This window comes from Sander vitreus, chromosome 15 (genome assembly GCF_031162955.1).
Source record: "Sander vitreus isolate 19-12246 chromosome 15, sanVit1, whole genome shotgun sequence".
Taxonomy (NCBI): Eukaryota; Metazoa; Chordata; class Actinopteri; order Perciformes; family Percidae; genus Sander; species Sander vitreus.
In genome coordinates this window covers 11,339,586-11,361,763 of record NC_135869.1, presented here as the reverse complement: position 1 = coordinate 11,361,763, position 22,178 = coordinate 11,339,586, and the positions used below count along the sequence as shown (strand labels likewise).

Below are 22,178 nucleotides of genomic sequence, written 5' to 3'. Positions count from 1 at the left end.
ATAGAACCATGACTTGAATTACACATTATGGAATATTAGCATCATTCAGACACAGAGCTTTGAAATGAAGAATATAACTATGCTTACTGTTAAGTTAGTAGCTGTTCCAAGGTAAACATGGGAGTTACAGGGTTCGCTTCCCAACTTAAAATACATGGACAGAGGGTAAACTAATTATTGTGTATTGTTGTGGATTAGAAGATTAAAATAGAAAAGGACGTACTCAAATGAATAGTACCTCAAAGTGTACAGTACTTGATTAAATGTATAAATCCCACAACAGCTCAATGATCATTATTCACCAGAACTGCCAACTTTTTTTTAAATCCTGCTCATATTAACAATCCTCTATTTTGATAGTTTAGTGTAGTTCTTCTTATTTCTTTCCATATGTCCAATGTCCTGTGATGGTAAATTCACTTGATAACCCTGTAATGGTAAGTGGATGAACTGTCTTCACTATCTGCCTGTGTTTGGTAAATACTAAATGCTTAACACAGTCTTTATGTTTCTGACCTGTGACTGTCGACCTGCTGCTGAGAGGTGTGGTTGTTACTGTCCACTGCATATGTGTCTGATTACTCATTACAACCAACCTTCAGACTCATAAACACATAAAACACAAACTTCTGTCAGTATATCACTCCTTCAGCAGGAAGCTTTGTCCAGATTTTTTACAAAGAACACAGAAAAACAGACGTGACATATGAATAAATGGTGTTTGTTTTAAAGTATACTTGTTTTTAGATGTTTTCAGAATGAGACATGGGATGGCAACCAGCGAGCTGTCAGCATGTAAGTTTTAATTCTTGATGTCTCATAATAACTGCATTATACCCACGATGATCTTTGTCTTTATTTTTCTTCCTGTGTTGTAATAGTTATGTAGTCATTGTTGGTGTCATATCTTAAATGTCTTCTTAATATTTTATCTATAATCTATTGATTTTTTACTGTTTTGGGGCATGTTTTAACTTTTTGCATCCCATACATTATTTTTTGTGCATTGTATTTGATTGATTAGCCTATAATCTTTTGCTTTTATATAGCAATCATATGTCAATGATACAATTTAAAAGGGAAGGATTTAAGGTTATATTATTTGTTCAGTTTTTTAATATTTATAAGACCAAACAGAATCAACTCTATACTATACGTTTTTGTAGTTTTATGTCATTTGGGGGCTTTTTATGCTTATTTCTTGTCATCAATTAAACAGCCACTTCATTTTTCAATTATTTGATCAACCAATTGGTCTATAAAATGGCATTCAAGTTATTATTTTGTCTGGTTTTGTCAGGTAACAATCTTTTCATCTTATGCTTACTTATGACACAAAGTGTATTCGTTAAAATGTTGAACTATTACTGTAACTGAGCTGTTTCTGTACCTACAAATCATTAAAACAGTGTGACCTGAAAATGGATTAAATAAAAGTCTAAAAAAACACTTCATTCTTTCAGGTTGCGGCCCATTACTAATATCCGAACCCAAAAAAACTCAAATATACTAATTTACTATAATAAAAAAGAAAGAAAACTAGCAAGTATACACATTAGAGAAGCTTAAACAAGTAAATATTTTATCACTTTGCTTAAAATAAAACACTTAATCAATTATCAAAATTGTTGCTGCATAATGTTTTGTCAAGTATATTCAAACTCAAAGATATTTAATAAACTATCATAAAAAAGAAAAGTAATCAAACAATCATTAGTTACACAATCAAAGTTGTTGCTGCTTCAGTTTCCGTAAAGTAACTCATGGATTAAGTTGCATGTGTTTGCTTGTGGTCTGAATGCATTTGGTATTTTCTTCTAGCAACAAGAAATTTGTTTTTAGTCAATATAGCTTTGCTGTTAACCCTTTCTATGTGTTCCTTCTTTTTTCTTTGTCAGGGGACGGCTGGTGTACATCACAGTTAAAGATTATCCTTCTTGGTGGCAGAAACTCTGGGAAGAGCTCTGTGGGGAACTTAATCCTGGGAAAAGAGGAGTTTGGGACCAAAGAGAGGACCTCGTGCTCCTGGAGGCTGGGCATGGTGGCGGGACGGTGGCTCACGGTGGTGGACACTCCCGGCTGGTGGTGCGACTTCAGCTCTCAGGACACGCCCAGGCTGGTGAAGAGGGAGATTGTAAGCAGCGTGTCTCTGTGCTCACCGGGCCCACATGTATTTCTGATCACAATTAAGGCGAGGTCGGGCTTCTCCGAGAAGCGTCGGAGGGCTGTGGAGGAGCACGTGACGCTGCTGGGTGAGAGGGTGTGGAGTCACTGCATGGTTGTCTTCATCTCTGCTGACTGGTCTGAACACACAGGAGCTGAAGAGATCGTACGCAGGGGGGGGGAGGCCCTCCGCTGGCTCAGTGACAAGTGCGGTCAGAGGTGTCACAGTGTTATCTCGAGCCATGGAACTGAAGTCACCGAGCTGCTGGAGAAGATACAGGAACTTGTCACAGGAAATGGAAACAGAGTGTTTGAAATGCAAGAAAACATTTTACAGGTGACTGCAGAGGAGAAGAGGAGCGTGGAGGAGAGGGCTCAGCAGAGGTTTGTGAGAATGAGGAAACACAGGTCTCTCATGAGAGGTGAGTGAATCATGATCTTTGAAATGTTTCGCTTATGTTTGGCTGTTAAAGAGAAAATCTCCACAATCCGGATTTTGGTGTTTTGCACACTGCTCTTCACAGAGACTTCCTTCCGATCAGTCAAACACAATGCTGAGTATACTGTCTTTAGATCTTCTGCTCCAGGTTGGGGTCAGCCCTAATTTGTATTGCTGTTAATGTAAACTATTGCAGAATTTATTCCAAAGATATTTTTGTTGCTGCAGATAATTAGTTGATTATTAACAGTTACTCCCTGTGTCCTAGACTCTGTTTAAAGGATAAGGCAGGCGATATTCCATATGTTCTACTGTCAACTAATTTCATGAACAGACTGAAACTAAAATGCCTTTGTCCATCCCTTAATACTTTGACTTTCCTACTCTGCTCGTGGCTTTGGCTTTCCAAGCTCTTTGGCTCCTACTGACAAAACAGGTCACAAATATGTATGTCATTTAAAAAAAGAACCCTCACTCATTTCCTAAAACAGCCGGGCACTGTGGGTATTAGCAAACATTACTTAAACAGAAGTAAATAGTGCATTTGTTGGGGACTATTTTCAGCTACGGATTAATACACATTTCATTTTCGATATCCAAGAACCGTTTAAAGTCTAAAAAACTTTTGAACGTTTTTAAACATTTTGGAAAATACTCCAGGAAGTCACTGTGCCCGACTAAAAAACGAGCCTGCACCATAATGTCTGTAGAGTTACAAATTAACGTATTTACACTTCGGCTTTGTACAGATTAAACAAAGTTGATATAACGTGTTCATTATTAAGTTAATTACTTACCTTCGGCAGGGGTGTTGGACTGGGGGTGGAAAGGGGACTGAGTACCCAGGGCCCTCATGTGAGGAGGGCCCAAAAAGATGCTAGAATGAATAGCTGTGGATGTGGGGAGGGGCCCATAGAGAATGCCTTTCTACACTGCCCAGAATGTTGTGCTACGCCCCTGACCTTCAGACAGAGCCAGGGTAACTATTTATGCTAAGCTAACTTGCTGCTGGCTCCAGCTTCATGCTTAAACAGACATACAGTATATTAGAGGGGTATTAATCTTTTCATCTACTGGTAACTCAGGACAAAAAGTGTATTCGCTAAATGTTGAACTATTACTGTAACCAAGCTGTTTCTGTACCTGCAAATAATTAAATCAGTGCTACCTGAAAATGGATTAAATAGAAGTCTAAAAAACACACTTCATTCTTTCAGATAGCTTGCGGCCCATTACTAATATCGGGATTGTGTTGGTGGGAGCAAAGGGTTCTGGGAAAACCTCCGCTTTGAACACAATCCTGAGCAGAGAGAGCAGCCAGCGAGTGAGGAGAACCGCCCAGTGCGTGGTTGGAACAGGAGTGGTGTTTGGGAGACAGGTGACGGTGGTGGACACACCGGGCTGGTGGATGAACTACTTCTGTGACGAGAGTCCTGTCTTCGACCGGAGACAGCTGGTGCTCAGTTTGTCCCTCTGCCCCCCGGGGCCTCACGTCTTCCTGCTGTTGATCCGTGTGGACAGAGCCTTCAGCGAAACCTACAGGAGGGCAGCGCAGGAGCACCTCCAGCTGATCAGTGACCACATCTGGAGTCGTGTCATTGTGCTGTTCAGTTTCGGGGACTGGCTGGGAGGCACGACCACGGAGCAGTGCATCGAGAGCGAGGGAGAGCCCCTGCGCTGGCTTGTTGAAAGATGCAACAACCGGTATCATGTCCTGGACAATACAACTAAAGGGGACGGATTTCAAGTCAGAGAGCTGATTGGGAAGATTGAGGAAATGTTGGCTGGCTGCAACGCTGGCCAGCATTATGAAATAGAGAGGGAAGTGATGGAACAGCTGGAGGGGAAGATGAGAAGAGAGGAGGAAAGAGCCAAGGAGAGAGTGGCGAGGAAGGAGAAACAAAGGCAGATGGCGAGGTCTCAGCTGGGTGCGTTCGATACATTTCAAAGTGATGAACAATGTCAGCGTGATCTCGTCTTGCTTATTTAATAAACACTATTTAATGTAGCTGTTGAAAATGATGTTTAGATTTTTGGACACAATTCAACCAGTAAGAGTTTGTTTGATTTGTGAAACTTCTTTCCAACAGAGAAGCTCACCCCTCTTCCAGAACTGAGAATAGTGCTGGTTGGTGGCAGGAAAACAGGCAAGAGCTCATGTGGAGACACCATCCTGAGCGGAGAGTGCTTCCACACAGGAACCCCAACGACTTCCTGCTCCGAAAAACGAGGCAAAATCAGCGGCAGGACGGTGGCAGTGCTGGACACACCGGGCTGCTTCTCTATGACTTCTGACCTCCTCGTGGCATCCTGTGCCATCCTCCTGGTTGTCAATGTGAGCTCCTCATTCAGAAATAGCCACATGGAGGCCATGGAGAAACAGCTGGAGGCAGGAGGAGGCCAGATGTGGAGCAGAGCCGTGGTCCTGTTCAGCTACGGCGATTGGCTGGGCGACACGAGCATCGAGCAGCGCATGGAGAGTGAAGGAGCGCCGCTGCAGAGGCTGGTTGAGAAGTGTGGGAACAGATATCACGTCCTGGACAATAAACACCGGGACAATGGAGCTCAGGTTTACGAGCTCATCAAACTGATAGACGAGATGCTGGTTAACGAAAGGCTGGCTATTCTTCACAGAGGTGATCACATGTGGAAAAGTGTTTCTTTACAAGACGTGACGCTGCGTAAAAAAGATGTAGAGATGCTCAGGAGCTGCAGACAACAGCTGGCCCATGACTGTAAGTAAACCTGATGCACTGATGTTTTTCCCCGGACAGTTTTTTTGGACCGAAGTTTGTAACGATATGGTTCTTTTAGAGCAGTGGTTCGTATATCAGGGCTCCCTCCCCAACCGATAGGGACCCCCGATAAGAGGTTGCAAGACAATCAACAGGATAGAAATAGGAAAATGAGAAATTATACATTTCACTAATCTTGTCACGGACGCTGGATTCTGGAAACAAAGGGAGGAGGACTCAAAAGGATAAAGGGAAATGTACTTGAGGCAAAGGTCAGGAACAGGCTCCCAGGTTGGCAAAAGGAAGGCAGTCCGAACACTCACACAATCCAAGGGGGGCATGACAGGTGAGCACGTCAGGAACGGTTAGGACACAAGCTGGAACTACAACAGAACAAGGTTTAGTTGGCTGGAACAGAAAGGTATAAACAACATTGACAATCTGACAGAGAACGAGTGGAAATGGACCGGTTATATAGTGCAGGGCTGACAAGGGTAAAAAAAAGGTTTTAAAAAAAATATATAGAAAAAAAGTGAGGTGGGGCAGGTGGGAAAGTCTGTAAGTATCTGGTGGATGGAGGAAGAATTGCAATACAGGGGGCTAAATGGAGGGACAGAGAGGAAGACTTTGTGACAGATCTACTGGATAATATTACTTCCTCAGGCCTAAAAAAAATGACTTGAACTATCACTTATTTTCATTATGTTAACTTGCAATATGCAACAAATTGACGATGGGTCACAAGTAGACTTTACTTTTTTTAAGGTGTTACAAGGAAAAAAGATCTGAAGCCACTGTTTTAGAGAATCTGACATATTTGTAGTTAAAACAGGGTAACGTTTTTAATAATCAACAGATTAATCAACAATGAACTGTTATTTGCAACTGTTCCCACAAATTTGGATTTAAATAGCTTTACAAAAAAGGATTGAGGCAGGAGATTATTTCACAATAAAACAATAAAAGATGCTATTTTATCAAAAAATGACAGTAACAGCAAATTTGACTTTAAATGAATAATTATAAATAAAATACAACAAATGCAAAAATATATATAAAAAACTTTAGTTAACATTTTGCAAATAAATAACATTTAGTGTTGATAATACATGCAGCCTGTTCAACATTTACTATTTACTGCACTGTACATCTGCCAGCATGCACACTGATATATCTGTGATAAGCTAATTATATATTATTTGATTTAACTTGACAGCGGCAGTGCACATTAATAAACAATGTGTTTTTTAAATGTGTAGCTATTAAATTAAAATTGGTTATTGAAATAGGATGTAATTATGCACAACAAATAAAGAATATGCACTATACAAAACAGCATTATGCTACAAATGAAAACAAAAACGTTTACAAACCACAGAGTAAGCAGCACATACAATCTAAAAAAAGAAAAGACAAGTCATATCTGGTGTAACATGGGGAGGGATCGAATTAAAACTGGTGTATGGTGTAAACAGTGTGGCAGCAATATCTATAATAGAGAGATAAGATGATTTATATCGGTCGTTAAAGCATCAGTTGGTATTTTTATGGCTTGTGTGAAATCTTACCACCATTATTATTTCCTTTACAGTGACTGAATCAGCCAACCCCACTACTCAAACAACACCAAACTGCTCAGGAGGCCCAGATAACGGTGGTCAGGTAGTGGCACTACCAACAGGAAGACGAGGACGGACTGGACTTAACATCCTGGACAGAGACAGCTTCATGTCCTGTTTGGCCTCAATGCTCTCTGGTAGAGAAGCACTGAGGTGGACTATAAATCTGCCTGTTTGTTTCCCTACTGATGATCTGCACCTGAGACTGAACGGTGAACGCTGTCTGTTCTCATCCAGACATCCAACAATGCTTCTGGTTTTACCTCAAACACAACACAAGATGCGGATTGAGGAGGAAAATGGCATCAGTGTGCATCCCCTCTGCCATCCTGCACTGAGAGAGAGGACTCTCGGGAGGCTCACTGAGTCCGGAGGTCTGCAGGCGCTGATCGACCAGTGGGACGATAGCTGCAGCCTGGAGGAGCTGGAAGCCTTCATCGACTCCTACTTTGAGAAGATTTGGGAGCAAGCCATGGGTTTGTTTCAGGAACCTGAAGCTGAGTGTCCCACCGCGGAGCGGGATGCTGTCGTCGAGGAGGAGGCCGGACAGAAGGAGGTGCTCTCATCCATCGACAGGAAACTGTCAAAGCTGGAGCTGCTTGAGGAGATCAGGAGGGATCTGGCCGAGCTGAGGACAAGTCTGGAGCACAGCTGGAAGGCCATACAGGAACTCAGAGAAAAAAGTAAACAGGATGATAATAATACATGTTGATATAAAGATTAGGTATATTGTTTTCTCATACAGTGAAAATGAATGTATATGGGCGCCCGGATAGCTTAGTTAGTAGAGCAGGCGCCCATATATAGAGGTTTACTCCTTGACGCAGCGGGCCTGGGTTCGACTCCGACCTGCAGCCCTTTGCTGCATGTCATTCGCCCCTCTCTCTCCCCTTTCATGTCTTCAGCTGTCCTGTCAAAATAAAGGCCTAAAATGCCCAAAAAATAATCTTAAAAAAAATAAATTAAAGAAAATGAATGTATATGTGTTTTTCTGACAAAGAAGTAAAAAGTAAATAGTCAAAACTTCACTTTCTCTGACTGAGGGAGCTACAATTTTGTTACGCTTCTTTGATTTGTTTGTTATTTCTCCACAAGGGGGGGCTGTTGTATAAGAGTAGGTTATTATGTGGCTGCCGAAACATCACTATTCTGCAGTAATCAAAGAAAGAAAAGCAAAACATTTTCTCATGTTTTCCAATATACACAATATGCACTACAGTATGTGGCCAAAGGTTTTTAGTTTTTGTTGAGACTTCTTTAGTTGATTGTGTGTTGATCTAAATGGCAGGTAAGTTTTGAGACAACAATTAAAGTTTAGATGATTTGATGAGGAGACATACACTATATGGTATGTGGACACTTTGACATTACACCCATATGTGATTATTAAACATGTCATACCAAAACCATGGGCGTTTATCTGCAGTCTCCACTCTTCTGGTTTCAGGCTTCCCATAAGATTTGGGGGATTAGCTCCCATTGAGCCACAAGAGCATGGTGCGATGAAGCCCGGCTCCCAGTCAGCATTCCCATTCATCCCAAAGGTGTTGGATGGGGTTGAGGTCAGGGCTCTGTACAGGCCTGTCAAGTAAAATCTGTACAGCATATGATACCCTGTATCTTCCTCTTTAGGCTCAGACTCCCTAACAAAAGGAATACAACTTCAGGATGAGCAACAGAGGAGGAATCCCTCTTCCAATACAGACAATGTTTTGCATACAGAGTAGACAGAAATACACATACTATATGTATGTAAAATTACAATATGGAGAAATAAAATGACAATGTTAGGTAGATAGATAGTAGACATATATGAGGAATATGGACCCAGGAAGATGTCCTTCCAGGTTCCGCTCTACCACAAAGACCTGGAAAGGTTACAGACCACACACACACACACACACACACACACACACACACACACACACACACACACACACACACACACACACACACACACACACACACACACACACAGCAAAGCAAAAAGAATGAAAGGTTAGAGATGAATTATTAAAAGACCACAGAACAAGGTGCAGTAGCCTTTCGTATGTGATAAATTGACAATATTCGGCATTGTAGGTGTCAGAAATGGCCAGAGATGTTTAAAAAGTTTAGCTGGTAGGGGGCCGAGAGAATATTTAGGAATGATTATATAAGTTTGGCAACACAGGGTCTGTGGAAGTAACTGAGGATGAAGAACTTAAAAATAGTGTACACAGAGGTTATAATCTCTCGGAAGTCGTGATCATCACAATGCAGGGGCGTAAACGTTTGACCCCATGTTAGAAGCATGTGTGTCCAAATACTTTTGGCCATATAACGTACAACTCCAGAGGAAACAAGATCTAAATGAAAATGTTAATATATCACTTTTCATATCACTTTTCATATCAAGTTATTCCCTGTAGCGTGCCAGCTTCCTGCACAAACATTTAAGCCTTGAATGGTTGAAATGAACCTTGTTCATCTGCGCAGGATAGTTCACATGTGTGCCTCTTCCAGTTTACAGCCAACCACTTACAGACAGTGGTTAAAAACAGGAAGTCGATCCAACCGACCATTTTCTTTGTTGAGAAAACAGTGAATCTGTTGCGGCTTCCATCGAAAAGGCTTTTCCCCGGAATTTATCTAGAGCTTTCAAGTGAGTCACACACAGAGACACACACTACTGCTGAGGCTAATTAGGCTCTGGCAGAGTAAACACTGTGAACATCCTCTACTATCAAAGCAGGATAAAAACGTATGGTAACACCAGGAGGCAGGTGGCCATTTTAGACTAGCTAAAGCTGTTTGATCTAGTTTCCTGATCTGGATGCGTGAGACTGAAATCTAAAAGCATACATTTTCTATTTAGTATCTCTGCTCAGATCTGATGTGTTTATTTCTCCCAAACAATATCATTGTGTCTCCCTTTTATTAAAGTTACACTAGGCAGCGAGAGATAAATGCTTGGAAAATCTAAACCTAAAAATAGACAGCTATCATGTAAGCTGATGCCACTGCACAATCTGCCTGCATTGTGATGCTTTATACATTTGACTCGCTGCTTTTTAGGAGTTTGGATTTTTGCAGTTTGAGTTTTGTTTAGATGCTCCCGGTGAGCAGAGAGGTATGCTAACCCATTTTTGCCAATAAAAGAAAAACATGATGACATGACGTTTTATCCGAATACAGCATAGAAAATCTGCTTAGAAATATAGGAACTATTGGATAGGATAGAAGCCAGCGAATTTGTGAGCAGATGATAACCAGGACAAGAATGAGGAAAAGAGTAACATCTTTAATTACGGCTTTCGGTGTGTTGGGATGCGGAATCAGGGCCAGGAGTGGTGGGATTGTGACGTGAATGGCTTCATTGAAACAGATTTCATCCTGAATTTCTGGATGTCAAGGGCTACCTTTAACTATCCTTTAATTATCTGACAGTGTCTCTCCACAGCAAGACACTGAGTTCAGGCGTCCCATTTCCTTGACCGTTCACACTGTCATGAAAAAAAGTGAGCTGAGTCACATATGAGCAAAGCAAAATCTGATTTTGGCCACTTTTTTCTGCAGTGTGAATGTAGATGATCAAAACAGCTGTTTGAGATAAAAACCTTGTAATTCAGTTTCATCACCTCTTGCTATACGAGTGAAGTGGTCTTTTCCTGCCTCTTCATTAACAGTGTTGTTTCTAAAGACAAGAGGAATCTCAACTGTGGGAATACAGGAAAGGGACGAAAACATTCCCAGAATGGACTTACTGGAGGCATAATAGCAAAGGAGTGATTTGTAGGTAATCATGGTCTATTTATCTCTGCCAGTCTTCCTCTCGGGGATTTCTCTCTTTGCATTGTACCTCTTTGAATACCATTACTCCTTCAATCCCCTCTACCTGCGGTCTCATCATTTATCTTCCTCCGTTTGTCAACATGTCATTCCTCCATTCTCCTGCCTCTCATTTTCTCTCAACCCACTCTCATTTTTTCTGTCTGCCATCCCATTCTCTCCTCCTTCTCTCAAATCAAGTCCTGAGTGCTCAGCTCCCCCCCCTCTCAAAAAAGGAGTTCAGCAGCCCGGGAGGAAGCGCAGGAGAAATGGATCTCCTTTCTCTCTCTCCGTCATTGAGGCTGTTCGGAAGACAATTCCGAGCCCACATCCATCTCCATTAGCGGGATAGAACAGCGACCGGCATGACCCACCCACCCGCTGCCCTGTATCACGTTTCACTGCCTGCTATTTTTCCAGGTGGAAAAAGAAAAGCAGGCTGAGATATGGGCAGAGGCTGGGAACATGGATGGAGAAAGGATGATTTAGACCTGGTGTAAAGGAATCATCCATCCTCCACTTCCCTTCATGCTCTGATACGATGACGCCCCCCCAGGGGGTGATGTCTGGGACAGGGTACATTTTCGACCAGTGCACCTCAGCGGGAGGACTGACCTTTTCCACCCTTTCCAGCCCATAAAGAAAGTCTGTATCACGACCTCACAGTGCTACTGACAGAGAGTACAGTACAGAAACAGCTGGCGATCAGGCCCAGTCATGGTTGGGTGATGCAAGTTATTGGAAAGTGTAGTCCCAATCACTGAGGCTGAAACACCATTTAGGTCAAGGCTGTGATGTCACTTTGGTGATGCCACATGGAGTGTGGGCATGGATGCATTATTATTTTTAGAGTAAGCTTTTCTTCCACTTTAGGCTCCAGTTGTGTCAATTTCACACCAACAACATTTCCCAACCAGAGCATTTTGTTTATGTGTTTTGGGGCAGGTCCTAATCAAGTCTCATTTAAATCAAATCTCAAGCAACTCAAAACAATTGGTCAACTCTGGTGTTTCCTCTTGGTGTTTCCTCTGGTCTAATTTAAGTCCTTGAGGACAAGTCCAACATTCACAAGTCTTCATAAGCAAATTACATAATTTGCAAATCTTTCAGGTCTCTGAATGCCGACCATTAAAATGAAACAGCATTTAAACCTTTCTTATTTCAAAGCTGTGTTAAGAGTGTTTTTCTGCCCAGCTGAGATTATGTGCTTTCAGAGTAAAAGTTTAATAAATTAGAAAAGTGACCTGTTGCTGTCATTCTTTTTTTTTTAACATCCGAAATCGACAATCAAAGCTCTCTTTTTCATTTTTCACAAAATTACCTCTGTCACTTTTCGTGAATACAACCAGAGAGACCGTCTGAAAGTGTGCGGTGTAATCCACTCTTGTGCCATTCATTGCACCTCTAACAGCAGGCTTTTCTTTGTATTATTCTGTTCATTTAATTCAGCAGAACTTTGGGTCAAAGCACTAATGATGCAAGATGTGATCATGCTGCACAAAGCCCACCTGCTGCTGTCTTATTTTTATTTTTCCAGTTTCAGGATTTTCAAAAGAGGACGTGAGTCTTGAAAGTTTTGCTTTGAAGTTTTCAAGTCTTTAAGGACTGAGAAAGCTCCGGATCCCCCAGGGTGGTACTATATGGAGAAAGACTTCTGGGCTACCTTGTGATGGAGAATAGATGGACAGAAGGACGGATGTAAATCAAGTCTTCATGAATCTGTCTCACAGCAGCCAAGTCAACGTCAAGTCCTTGTTTTAGTGACCTAAAGTCTTAAGTCTTCAGCTCTGATTCCAAACTGTAATCAATCAAGGAAGCACAAGACATTAATGCAGGAGCTTCTGGCCTCATCGAGAACCCATTACAACGTCACGTTCAGCCTGTGGGAACAATTTCGCTGGAATTGTTCAGGAATAGTCTGAATAAGTCCAGGCTTCAAATGTGGAGGTGATGGAGGAGTGTGTGTCAGAAGTAAATGAGGTACATTTGGCTTTTGCTGGCACCTGGATTGGACCAGCATCAACCACACACACATGCACACACTCAGGACTCACCCTCTTCCATCTTCTCAAATCCACGTCTGTCACTGAGCCCCATCAGGATATGCCGGGTCAGGGAAAACCTCAAGGGCAAAGTTCAGGAAACAATTAAGGGTAATAACTGCACACCAGTGGACCGAATTCCAGCTCCATTTTGAATATGTTTCTGTTTCTCAGAAGGTCTCACTTGTTAAATCATTAACCCCGCGACTGGAGACCACAAAAGAGGAAAAGCAACACAGTTGTATGTTAAAAATTTAGACGCCATCTGCTTCACAAGTGGCTATTACGAGAGCTATTACAGGGAGGGATGAGAGGAGAGCCCCATGTAAATCAATGGAGGCTTACTGGGTTTGTGGTTTCACCCTGAAGTCAATTTCACCTTCAGACATTTAGCTCCCAACGCCGGCCAACGAGGCAGAATGCTTTCACAGCGTTTTATTACTGCGATATGTCAAAAGCACTTAAATAAGATATATATCATACAGAACCTAAACATCTGCTTTTACAACATGTCCACTATCTGCGTCCAGGATTGCAGCGTGGCAGCCTGGAAAATACCTTTATGGTTGAACTGCATCCAAACATGGTTTCATAACAGGTCACAAACCAAAAGTGTGGGATCCACTGGTTTATTGGCTAGTTGAGTTTGTTTGTGCATGAGTTTATTTGCAGTGTCACATTAACATGCTAATAGTGATTATTTTATACATGGCAGGATCCATGAATTTATTCTGGCATTGATACAATCTTTGACATTATATTTGGGTGGCTGACTTCAATCCTCTTTTGCTAGTATATGATACTGCAGTCTGTTTTCCCGAGGAAGACAATGTATGGTTGAGTAGAGAAGCCTGAGCCTCTGTGGCTTGAATGACAACAGCATAAAGGGATGTGAGGAGGTTATTGGGATGGGATGCATGTTGTGTAAAGAGAGATATGTGATGGTGCTTCCTGGGGCCCGTTTCAGTAAGGTTTAACAAACTCTGAGTCTAACCCTGAACTCTGAGTTGATTTACCCTGAGATGGGAAACTCTGAGTTTTCGTTTTCAGAACAGCTGATTTGAGTTGGTTCAATCAACTCAGAGTACATTCATATCAGAGAATCGGACAGCGATCGGCGGGTCTTTAATGGCAGTATCGCTTCAATGTACATATTTAATCAGTGGTTTTGTCACCAGCAACAACACGTTGCTCAGTTTTGTTCCAGTAAGTTATGCACCTTAATAACGTTTAAAAAAATCAGCGGAATACTCCGGAAGTAACGTAGTAATTACCGCTCGGCGGATAGGAAAGACAAAAATACATAATATTCGTAATATTTATGTTTTTGTCTAACGTTGTATTAGCAGAAAAACAAGAGCCGAACAAGTCCACCAGTAGAAGTTGGCAGTGTAGAATTTTGGCTACACCCTGGTTTTTTTTTGGGATGGGGAACACACTGGTGTCATCAGATTTTGAAAATTGAATCGTTAAATAGGTGAAAATAGGTTATTACCATATTTGACAGTGCTTACAGTGGGTAAACTTTGGTGACCATATCTACATGACAGCTGAGGTCCAGCGCTTTCTATAACAGCTGGTCCTATGTGTGGAGCACCTTCTGTTGCTAAATGACAAGTCATCAAACGTGTACTTGGTTCAAGGTTCAGAGGTCAATATTTCAATGCAGGAGTAATGTATCCTCTTCAGACTGACATATGTTACCGTCGAGGTTGAGACCTTTCCAACGATGTGTTTGCTATAGTCCTACGACGTTTTAATTTTTACATATCATGGAGACCACTTTGCAGGCGATAGTTGTCCCCAGAGGGATATTTGCCTTGAGTTCAAATGCTTCACACATAACACTTGACATATTGTTTTATCATATAGCTGACATATTCTTACAATAAAAAACAACATAAACAAAGTGATATGTAGCCAGACTGAAGCACATCACACAGCCACCATCTATTGCTCATCTTTCACAAACCTACACCTAACTCTATGCATTATATCATAAAGCTATTGCACAACCCCTGCAGCCTCAAGCAACATTATTCAAAGTTTTAATTGAGGATGGTCCAAATTAGGGCTATAGTTCTTCTTCTATCTTGTTAGTAGAAAAAAGAAAACCAAGAATGAATACAGATTTTATCTTTAGAGCAGTGAATTGTAGTTAATGCAATAAATACAATATATGGTGTCTCACACACACACACACACACACACACACACACACACACACACACACACACACACACACACACACACACACACACACACACACACACACACACACACACACACACACACACACACACACACACACAGGTTTTTTGTGTCTGTGTTGAGGATTTCCAGGACATTTGCAGCCAGCCATGTACGCTGGTTGAGTGAACATGTCCGACCCACACAAGGTTACAGCCTTTGATCACTCGCCAATGAGACGAAAAGCATGATGGGACAGAAACAGAACACGACTACACACCTAACAAACATGACACACAAATGCACCTAATAACTTTACACATTGCATGCAGCAATGGATGCATGGATTTTCAAAAAGTGATCAAGCATCTGATTTAAAGCCTTGATTACTTAATATTATTTGAGAGTATTGAGCTGTTTGTGGAAGTCCAGAGCTCAGGAAGATTAGGAAGAGTTAAGGAGGCTTGGAGGATGGTAGAGGAAGAGGATCAGGTTATCTGTGATTCTATTCAATACCATCCAACCAGCTAATCGTGTTATTTCCCTTTCTGTGCCCTGCTGTCGATACTCATCCTCAGGTTGCTCTCAGTCGACAGCTCACCTTTTGACAACCATCTCTATTTCTCTTTGCTCTTAACACCTCTTTTCATTTGTTTCGATTTCTCTCCTGGCCTGTTGTGCGTCCCCCTCCTGTCTCCTTCCACATGATGTTCCAGGTGCTGAAGAAGTCAGCAGCAACAGCGGCAACCTGTATGATCCCAGGATGCTCATACAGACCAAAGGAAGCCTAAAACAACAACGTCCTGCCTTATTCACAGACATGTAGCTCCTTTGATCCCAGGACGTCATGCCTGCGTGAGACAATGTGTGCAAGGCAAGTGAAATGTAAATGTCTTCACCTGCAGAGGGGTATTATGCAGATGTTCTATTTCTTCTATTTCAGCAAACAGAGAGAATATAATTGCTCAAATTTGAATATATTTGAATCGCAATTTTTGCATCACAACGATGGTTCTTCTGATTGGTGCTGAGGAGACAGTCCATTTATCTGCCGAGGCACTCAATGCACTCAAGAAGCAGGGAATAATGCCTCGATAGACATCAAGGTTTAAAATCACACCAATGCCATCATTGTTCCATTACCGTTACCTTGAGTGAAGCAGCCAATTCATTTGGCTTGTTATAGTGGTTAGCTGAAGAGGGCGAAGAAAAGCTGGTAAGAAAGCAGATAAGAGCTACTTCTCTAGATAACAGTGGTTCATAAATGGTCTTATCTGAGGCAGCGCTTCACCTCACTGCAGGGAGAGGAGTAGGTGAGGAATAAAGGAACTAAAGGATGCTTTGAAAACCACTTTATAAACATCTTTATTGTGGTTTTCAAGAGGAACAAATGATTAAGGCAATAACTCAGTTTTATGTAGCCCCTCTGGGATAATATAATAAAAGATAGGATTATTGTTAATAAGATGCAGCAGGAGAAAAAAAGTTACAAAAAAAGGCAACAAAGCATCATCTGGTCCCCTGAACACAATCACACAATCTACATGGGAAAATGTAAAAGTGTGCTACCTTTTGCAAAACTAATAAAGCTTTTTTTTTGTAAAATAAGTTATCTTATCTAAACAAGGTAAAAAGTAATCTCGTTTAGAACAATGTAGCACTTAAAACCTTTTAAATGGTTTTCTCTTAATCCAGTAAAGTGTTTTTATTAGGGCTGTCAAAATAACGCGTTCATTTCGATTAATTAATCTGAGAAAAAATAACGCGTTAAAAAAATTAACGCAGATTAATCCATTCCACATTGACGTTTGCATACAGACGAAAATCTGGTGCCACTGATATGTCTGCGCTTCTCTCTGTTGCTCTGAAACAGACGTTACAGGAAACACAAACACCGCTGCATGTGACGCTAGTTAACACAATACTCAACAGCAGCTAACGTTAGCCTACCGCTAGCTAGTAGCTGGATTAAACACGGTTAAAATGTTGACAGCTAACGCTAAACGGTGTAAAGTTTGACTGTGTTTTACAGTAGAGGATTCAACACCGGTATGTAGGCACTGTTAATTATGTATGCGATTAATTTCGATTAATTAATCACAGAGTATGTAATTAATTAGATTAAATTTTTTAATCGATTGACAGCCCTAGTTTTTATTAAATCTAATTATTGGTAGAGAACAGCAGATGTTCTGTGTTTATGATCCTTTCTGTTTACTGTAAATGGGAATAAGGGTTATGTTTGAAACTATATTCAGTCCAGCTACAGTACAGCAGAAAACTGAAGCAAAATATGTTATATATGTGTATATTTTCCCATGTACCCTCCTTATTCGATCATCTAAAGCCTTTATCTAACCATACAGATAGTTTCTGTTTTATCTGTGTTTTGAAAGATCTATAGCCTTCTGCTGCTACCCAGAAAGTGTGAAGAAAAGTGAATTGGATTTTGTGGTGTAAAAAACACTGAAAAATTAAATTGGAAAACTCAACTGGAGCCTTTCTTTCCAAAACAACATATTGTAATGCGTGTGCAAGTTAATTAAAGATGAATGCCCAAAACTATTTTATCAGCAGGCAAGAATTTTATTCAATTCACAACTTTAGTTTGTCTTTGATGGCGATACAGGTTAACAACGTTAACTACCTCAAAACAGTGGCATAGGTCTTAACACTCTGCTCCAACTCCCCCTTAATACAACAAAAGAATAACAGATTTAAGGATACAACCAATACCATGAAACAAACAATATAAACCCATAGACAAAGATGCGTACCGGTCTAAAATCATTGACTATAAGAGATATTCAGACGAGCCTCACCGCGTCCGCGCACCTTCACACTATAAACACAGTACAAACAAACGTTCACACACTTCATACTCAAACCATCTTCACAGTTCACATAACACAACAGTTTAAATAACATTAGGCATATAACAGGATTCACACATACCATTAATGAAGCCTAAGCGCCCGAGAGGAAGCGACTGCCTCACGCTGCCAGGCAATCAGCGTCCAGCAAACATTACCCTCCAGCTAAGCTTGACGCTTCCGTATGCCGTCATCAGCAGCGTGCCCAGCTACCATGCGCGCAACCACACCTGTAGCTGCAGCACCTTACATTCAGCCCCCCAGAACATAAATCATTGCCCCGATAATAGGGCTAAGAGCCAAAAACTAAGTACCTGCCAGGTCCAATTCCTTACAGTATTGAAGTTTTGCTTAAATTATCCATAACGGTGGACCGAATCTCTTTTAAGGTACCCAACCACAAGTTGTTAAGATGAGCCACTACCTGAGCGCCAGCCTGTCGTCCTCGACTTGGGACCGCAGATCGTGGTAGATGAAATGGACAGTCCTGCCATGCTTCTAACAGACCGCTGCAACCCCACTGGAGAAGGGTCCCGTTCCTCTGAAAACTCTGTGTCCGACACCTGTTGGGCAACAGCTGCTACATCCCTTACCTCACTCTCTTCTGATTCCTCAGGGCCAACCTGCATGCCCATCTCCGCCTCCTCTGAATCGCTGTCCTGTACCAGGGATTCATCAAAGTCACTTCTGTCCAACCCCTCCTCTGGAGAAACCTTCTTGAGCATCACCACCAGTTCCTCTTCTGACCCCTGATCTGCAGAAACCTCGTTCCGCTGCATGCCAGCTTCCGCACTCAGCCCCAGAGTTAGTTCCACGGACCGATCCTTACCACAGGGCCTGAGCTCCACCCGATGTACATTACTGGGGACCAAGGACCCATCCACTGGAGCCACGGTGTACACGCCCCCCTTGGGATTCGGCCAAGACAGCACTTGGTATGGAACTGGCAGCCACACGTCCTGAATCTTGTGCCGACCCTTGAACGTGTGATTCCGCCTGTAGACCAACTGACCCTCCTGCAGAGCACTCTGCCATGACGAGGTCCCATGGCTTCGTCTCCGGGTCTCCGCATGCAGTGCCATTTGCCTCTGCACATGACTGTGAGCTGCCTCTAACTGCTGCTGATGTGCACATATCCAATCATCGGCTGTCCCCTCAAACTCATCTTCTCCTACTCCCAACAGAACATCCACTGGCAGGTTGGGGGACCTGCCAAACATCAAGAAATATGGGGTGCAGCCAGTGCTGGCATGTTCTGATGTGTTGTAAGCAAAAACCACCTCTAGCAAGTGCTCCACCCATCTCCTCTTTTTCTCTGGGGGCAGCGTCCTCAATAGGTCGTGAAGGGTGCAATTAAAATGCTCGCACTGGTCGTTTCCCTGGAGGTGATATGGGGTGGTGTGACTCTGGTTCATTCCATACACCTTGATCTGAGTGAATTCTTGTACTCTGTACTTTTGAATCCACTCACCAAGACCCTTGCCACCATCACAGCCTTCTGATCTCGGGTTGGCACTGCCACTGTGAATTTGGAAAATACATCGGTGAACAGCACATTTTCGCAACCATCGCTTGATGGCTCCAATACTGTAAAATCCATGGCCAGCACCTCCAATGGCCGAGATGCCAGCAAACTTTCCCATTCCGTTACCACTTTCGGCAGTGGGGCCATGGCCACAACACAGCGCTCGCATCTCTGGCAATACTCCTCAATCTCCCGAACCAGCTTAAATGTCCTCTCCACGCCCTGATGCCCATGACCATCGTGCATATGGCGCAGGACTTCCGCACGCAAACTGTGGGGCAGCAGCAGCTGCTTCAGACGTCCCTGTCTCGGGTCTAGTAGCTCCTGATACAGCACCCCTGCCTCCTCCGTAATATTCTCCCACTGCCGCAGGAGCTCCATCGTTTTCCTGCGCCTCCAATACTTCAGGAACTCCATGAACACAGTATCAGCCTGCTGCTTGGAAGCCAAAAAGTCACTAGAGTACATTGGGAAGCTTGATGAGGCCCCCATAGTATTCATTGCAGCTGTGCACTGGCCTCCATGGGATAAGCCACAGACTTCACTCTCATCATAACTATTTCTTCCATAGATAGTATTTACAAATGTTCACAGTGATGTCTGTGATTATTCCGAGGAACCAATTCACATAATTGTTTTTAGTAGTTATAATTCAAAAACTACAAAAAAGTACCTAGTAACTTACCTCAAAAGTCCCAACTACAGTACAGTACAACTACAGTATAGGGGTATATGAGAAAATGTGTTTTTCAAAATTTGGATGAACTGATCCAGTAAGTCGTATTTTCCTGATGACACTTTCTTTTTTTCTAAATTCCTACTGCTGCTGTGGAAACATCTGACTAATATAACCTCACCCTCCTGAGAGAGATTGTACCAAGAAAAATAATTGAAAAAACTAAACATGAGATGAAGTGAGTTGGTAAAATGGACATTTTTTGCAGCGAGTGTGTCAGTAAAATGATCTGTAGACAGATTTCCAGAGCATCATCACCTGTGTAAATACAACCTGTCTTTGCTGTTCTTCTTCTGCACCTTTTAGCTTCTGGTTCCCAGGTACATCAGGGTCATCTATTCTGAGGGGTCATATGTTTTACAACCTGGTGCTTCTGCCTCCCCACCACACCGTGACAGCAGGGGATCTGAGGCTGAAGCACGCTCCGTCCACCAGCCATGTGGAGACAGAAACAGGAAGAGCACTGATGGCTTTTTTTTACGGCTGTACAGGAATGTGACAGTGCACCTGCTCAACGATACCATCCCCTGTATGTCTCTGTCTGGGTTTGTCAGGTATGAAACGATTGGTGTTTAGTGTCTGTGTGTTGGGTCAGCTGTATGAGGCTGGACTCAGATGCTTCACTGCACCTCTGTTGCATCCTGTCGCTGTCTGGGACACAGAGGGAGTGCAGAACACGAGCCTCTGGGGTCTGCAGAGAATCCACCCACTCTGTCAGGAAATATAGGCTTTCTGATGAGATATGCTCATCCTGCACATGTGGATCAGGGCCATCAACACCACTCTGATGGAGGTGCTTATGCAAGACCTGTAATTTAAATGTCAACTGGAAATACTTTACAATTGGGTGCACAAAATCCTGAGTAGCTACCCAGGAGGAAGGAAGTTTAAATGAATAGCCTACCCAAAATGAATTATTAGGTATTACAGTTATTATGATGGCCAGACACTTGCCAATCGTGGTCCCTCATTTGCACTCACTCACAGCATTCGCAAATCTAATGGCATTTATTTAGCACTGATTATACTGTAGTCATATTGTAACCTTACCTCGCACCAGATGTTTGGAAGTTATTTTTCATTTCCGCATGAGATGAATGAGTTTTCTGGAGCGGACAACACATTTCACACTCAGAAAGTTGGATGCAAAATAAGAGTCTACTGCCATGTACTTCGGCACTGTGCTAAATGCTAACATCCGCATGCTACTATACTCACCATGACAATGCTGATAAAGTAACATGCTGATGTTTGGCAGGTACGATGTTCACAATCCTAGTTTTAGCATGCTAACATTTGCTAATTTGCACTAAACAACGTACTGAGGCTGATGGGAATGCTGGTTAGGTATTTGAAATTTTGACTGGAAGATGGCACAAGATGATGGAAGTGAAGAGATCACTAAAGTTATTACTATTTATCCTGGGGGGGGGGCAAAAATAGCAAAAATAGCAAAAATACATCACAACCCATCCAAAAGTGCTATTTGATAAGACATTTTATTCAAAACCACAAATGTCAACCTCATGGTGGCGCTAGAGGAAAAGTCAGGGGATCACTAGACTGACTGCCACTAGCAATATCTAAAAAGGTAATCATTATATATAGAGCACATTTCTATAGATATGTTGATGCTGATCCAGAACGATACACAGTGTCTACGCCAGAACAAATCTGATGGGCGGGCAATAGGTTGCCACGCATGAAACTACAGGTATAATATATAGATCTGCAAACTACCTACATCAATACAAATAGCCAGACTGCTGTTCTAGGTTTCTAGGAGGCGATTAAGAATATTAGAGCTGATGTGTACAGCGCATTGCTGCTGTGTACAACACAGATGAAGCAAAATTTACAAAGGAACTCTGCGTGTATAGGCACACGCATGCGCGCACGTGCACACACACACACACACACACACACACACACACACACACACACACACAAAACCAGAAGAGACATACACAAACCTTTAGCACATACAGTACATTAGTTTATCAACCCACCATTAGAAGAACTAACCTTAAATTAAATTATACTGTC

General features: G+C 42.2%; 1 protein-coding gene across 2 annotated transcripts; it reads left to right on the top strand.

The window, feature by feature from the left end:
• The first annotated feature begins 599 nt into the window (after positions 1-599).
• LOC144530567 (GTPase IMAP family member 8-like) lies at positions 600-8,348 on the top strand. Of its 2 annotated transcripts, XM_078270186.1 has the most exons (5): positions 600-795; positions 1,899-2,585; positions 3,820-4,530; positions 4,693-5,337; positions 6,929-8,348. In XM_078270186.1, the coding sequence occupies exons 1-5, from the start codon at positions 759-761 to the stop codon at positions 7,666-7,668; spliced, it is 2,820 nt and encodes a 939-aa protein (XP_078126312.1). In that variant the 5' UTR covers positions 600-758; the 3' UTR covers positions 7,669-8,348. The 2 variants fall into 2 exon arrangements, with proteins under 2 accessions (XP_078126312.1, XP_078126311.1); XM_078270185.1 differs by lacking the exon at positions 600-795 and having other exon boundaries at positions 1,772-2,585.
• Positions 8,349-22,178: the final 13,830 nt, after the last annotated feature.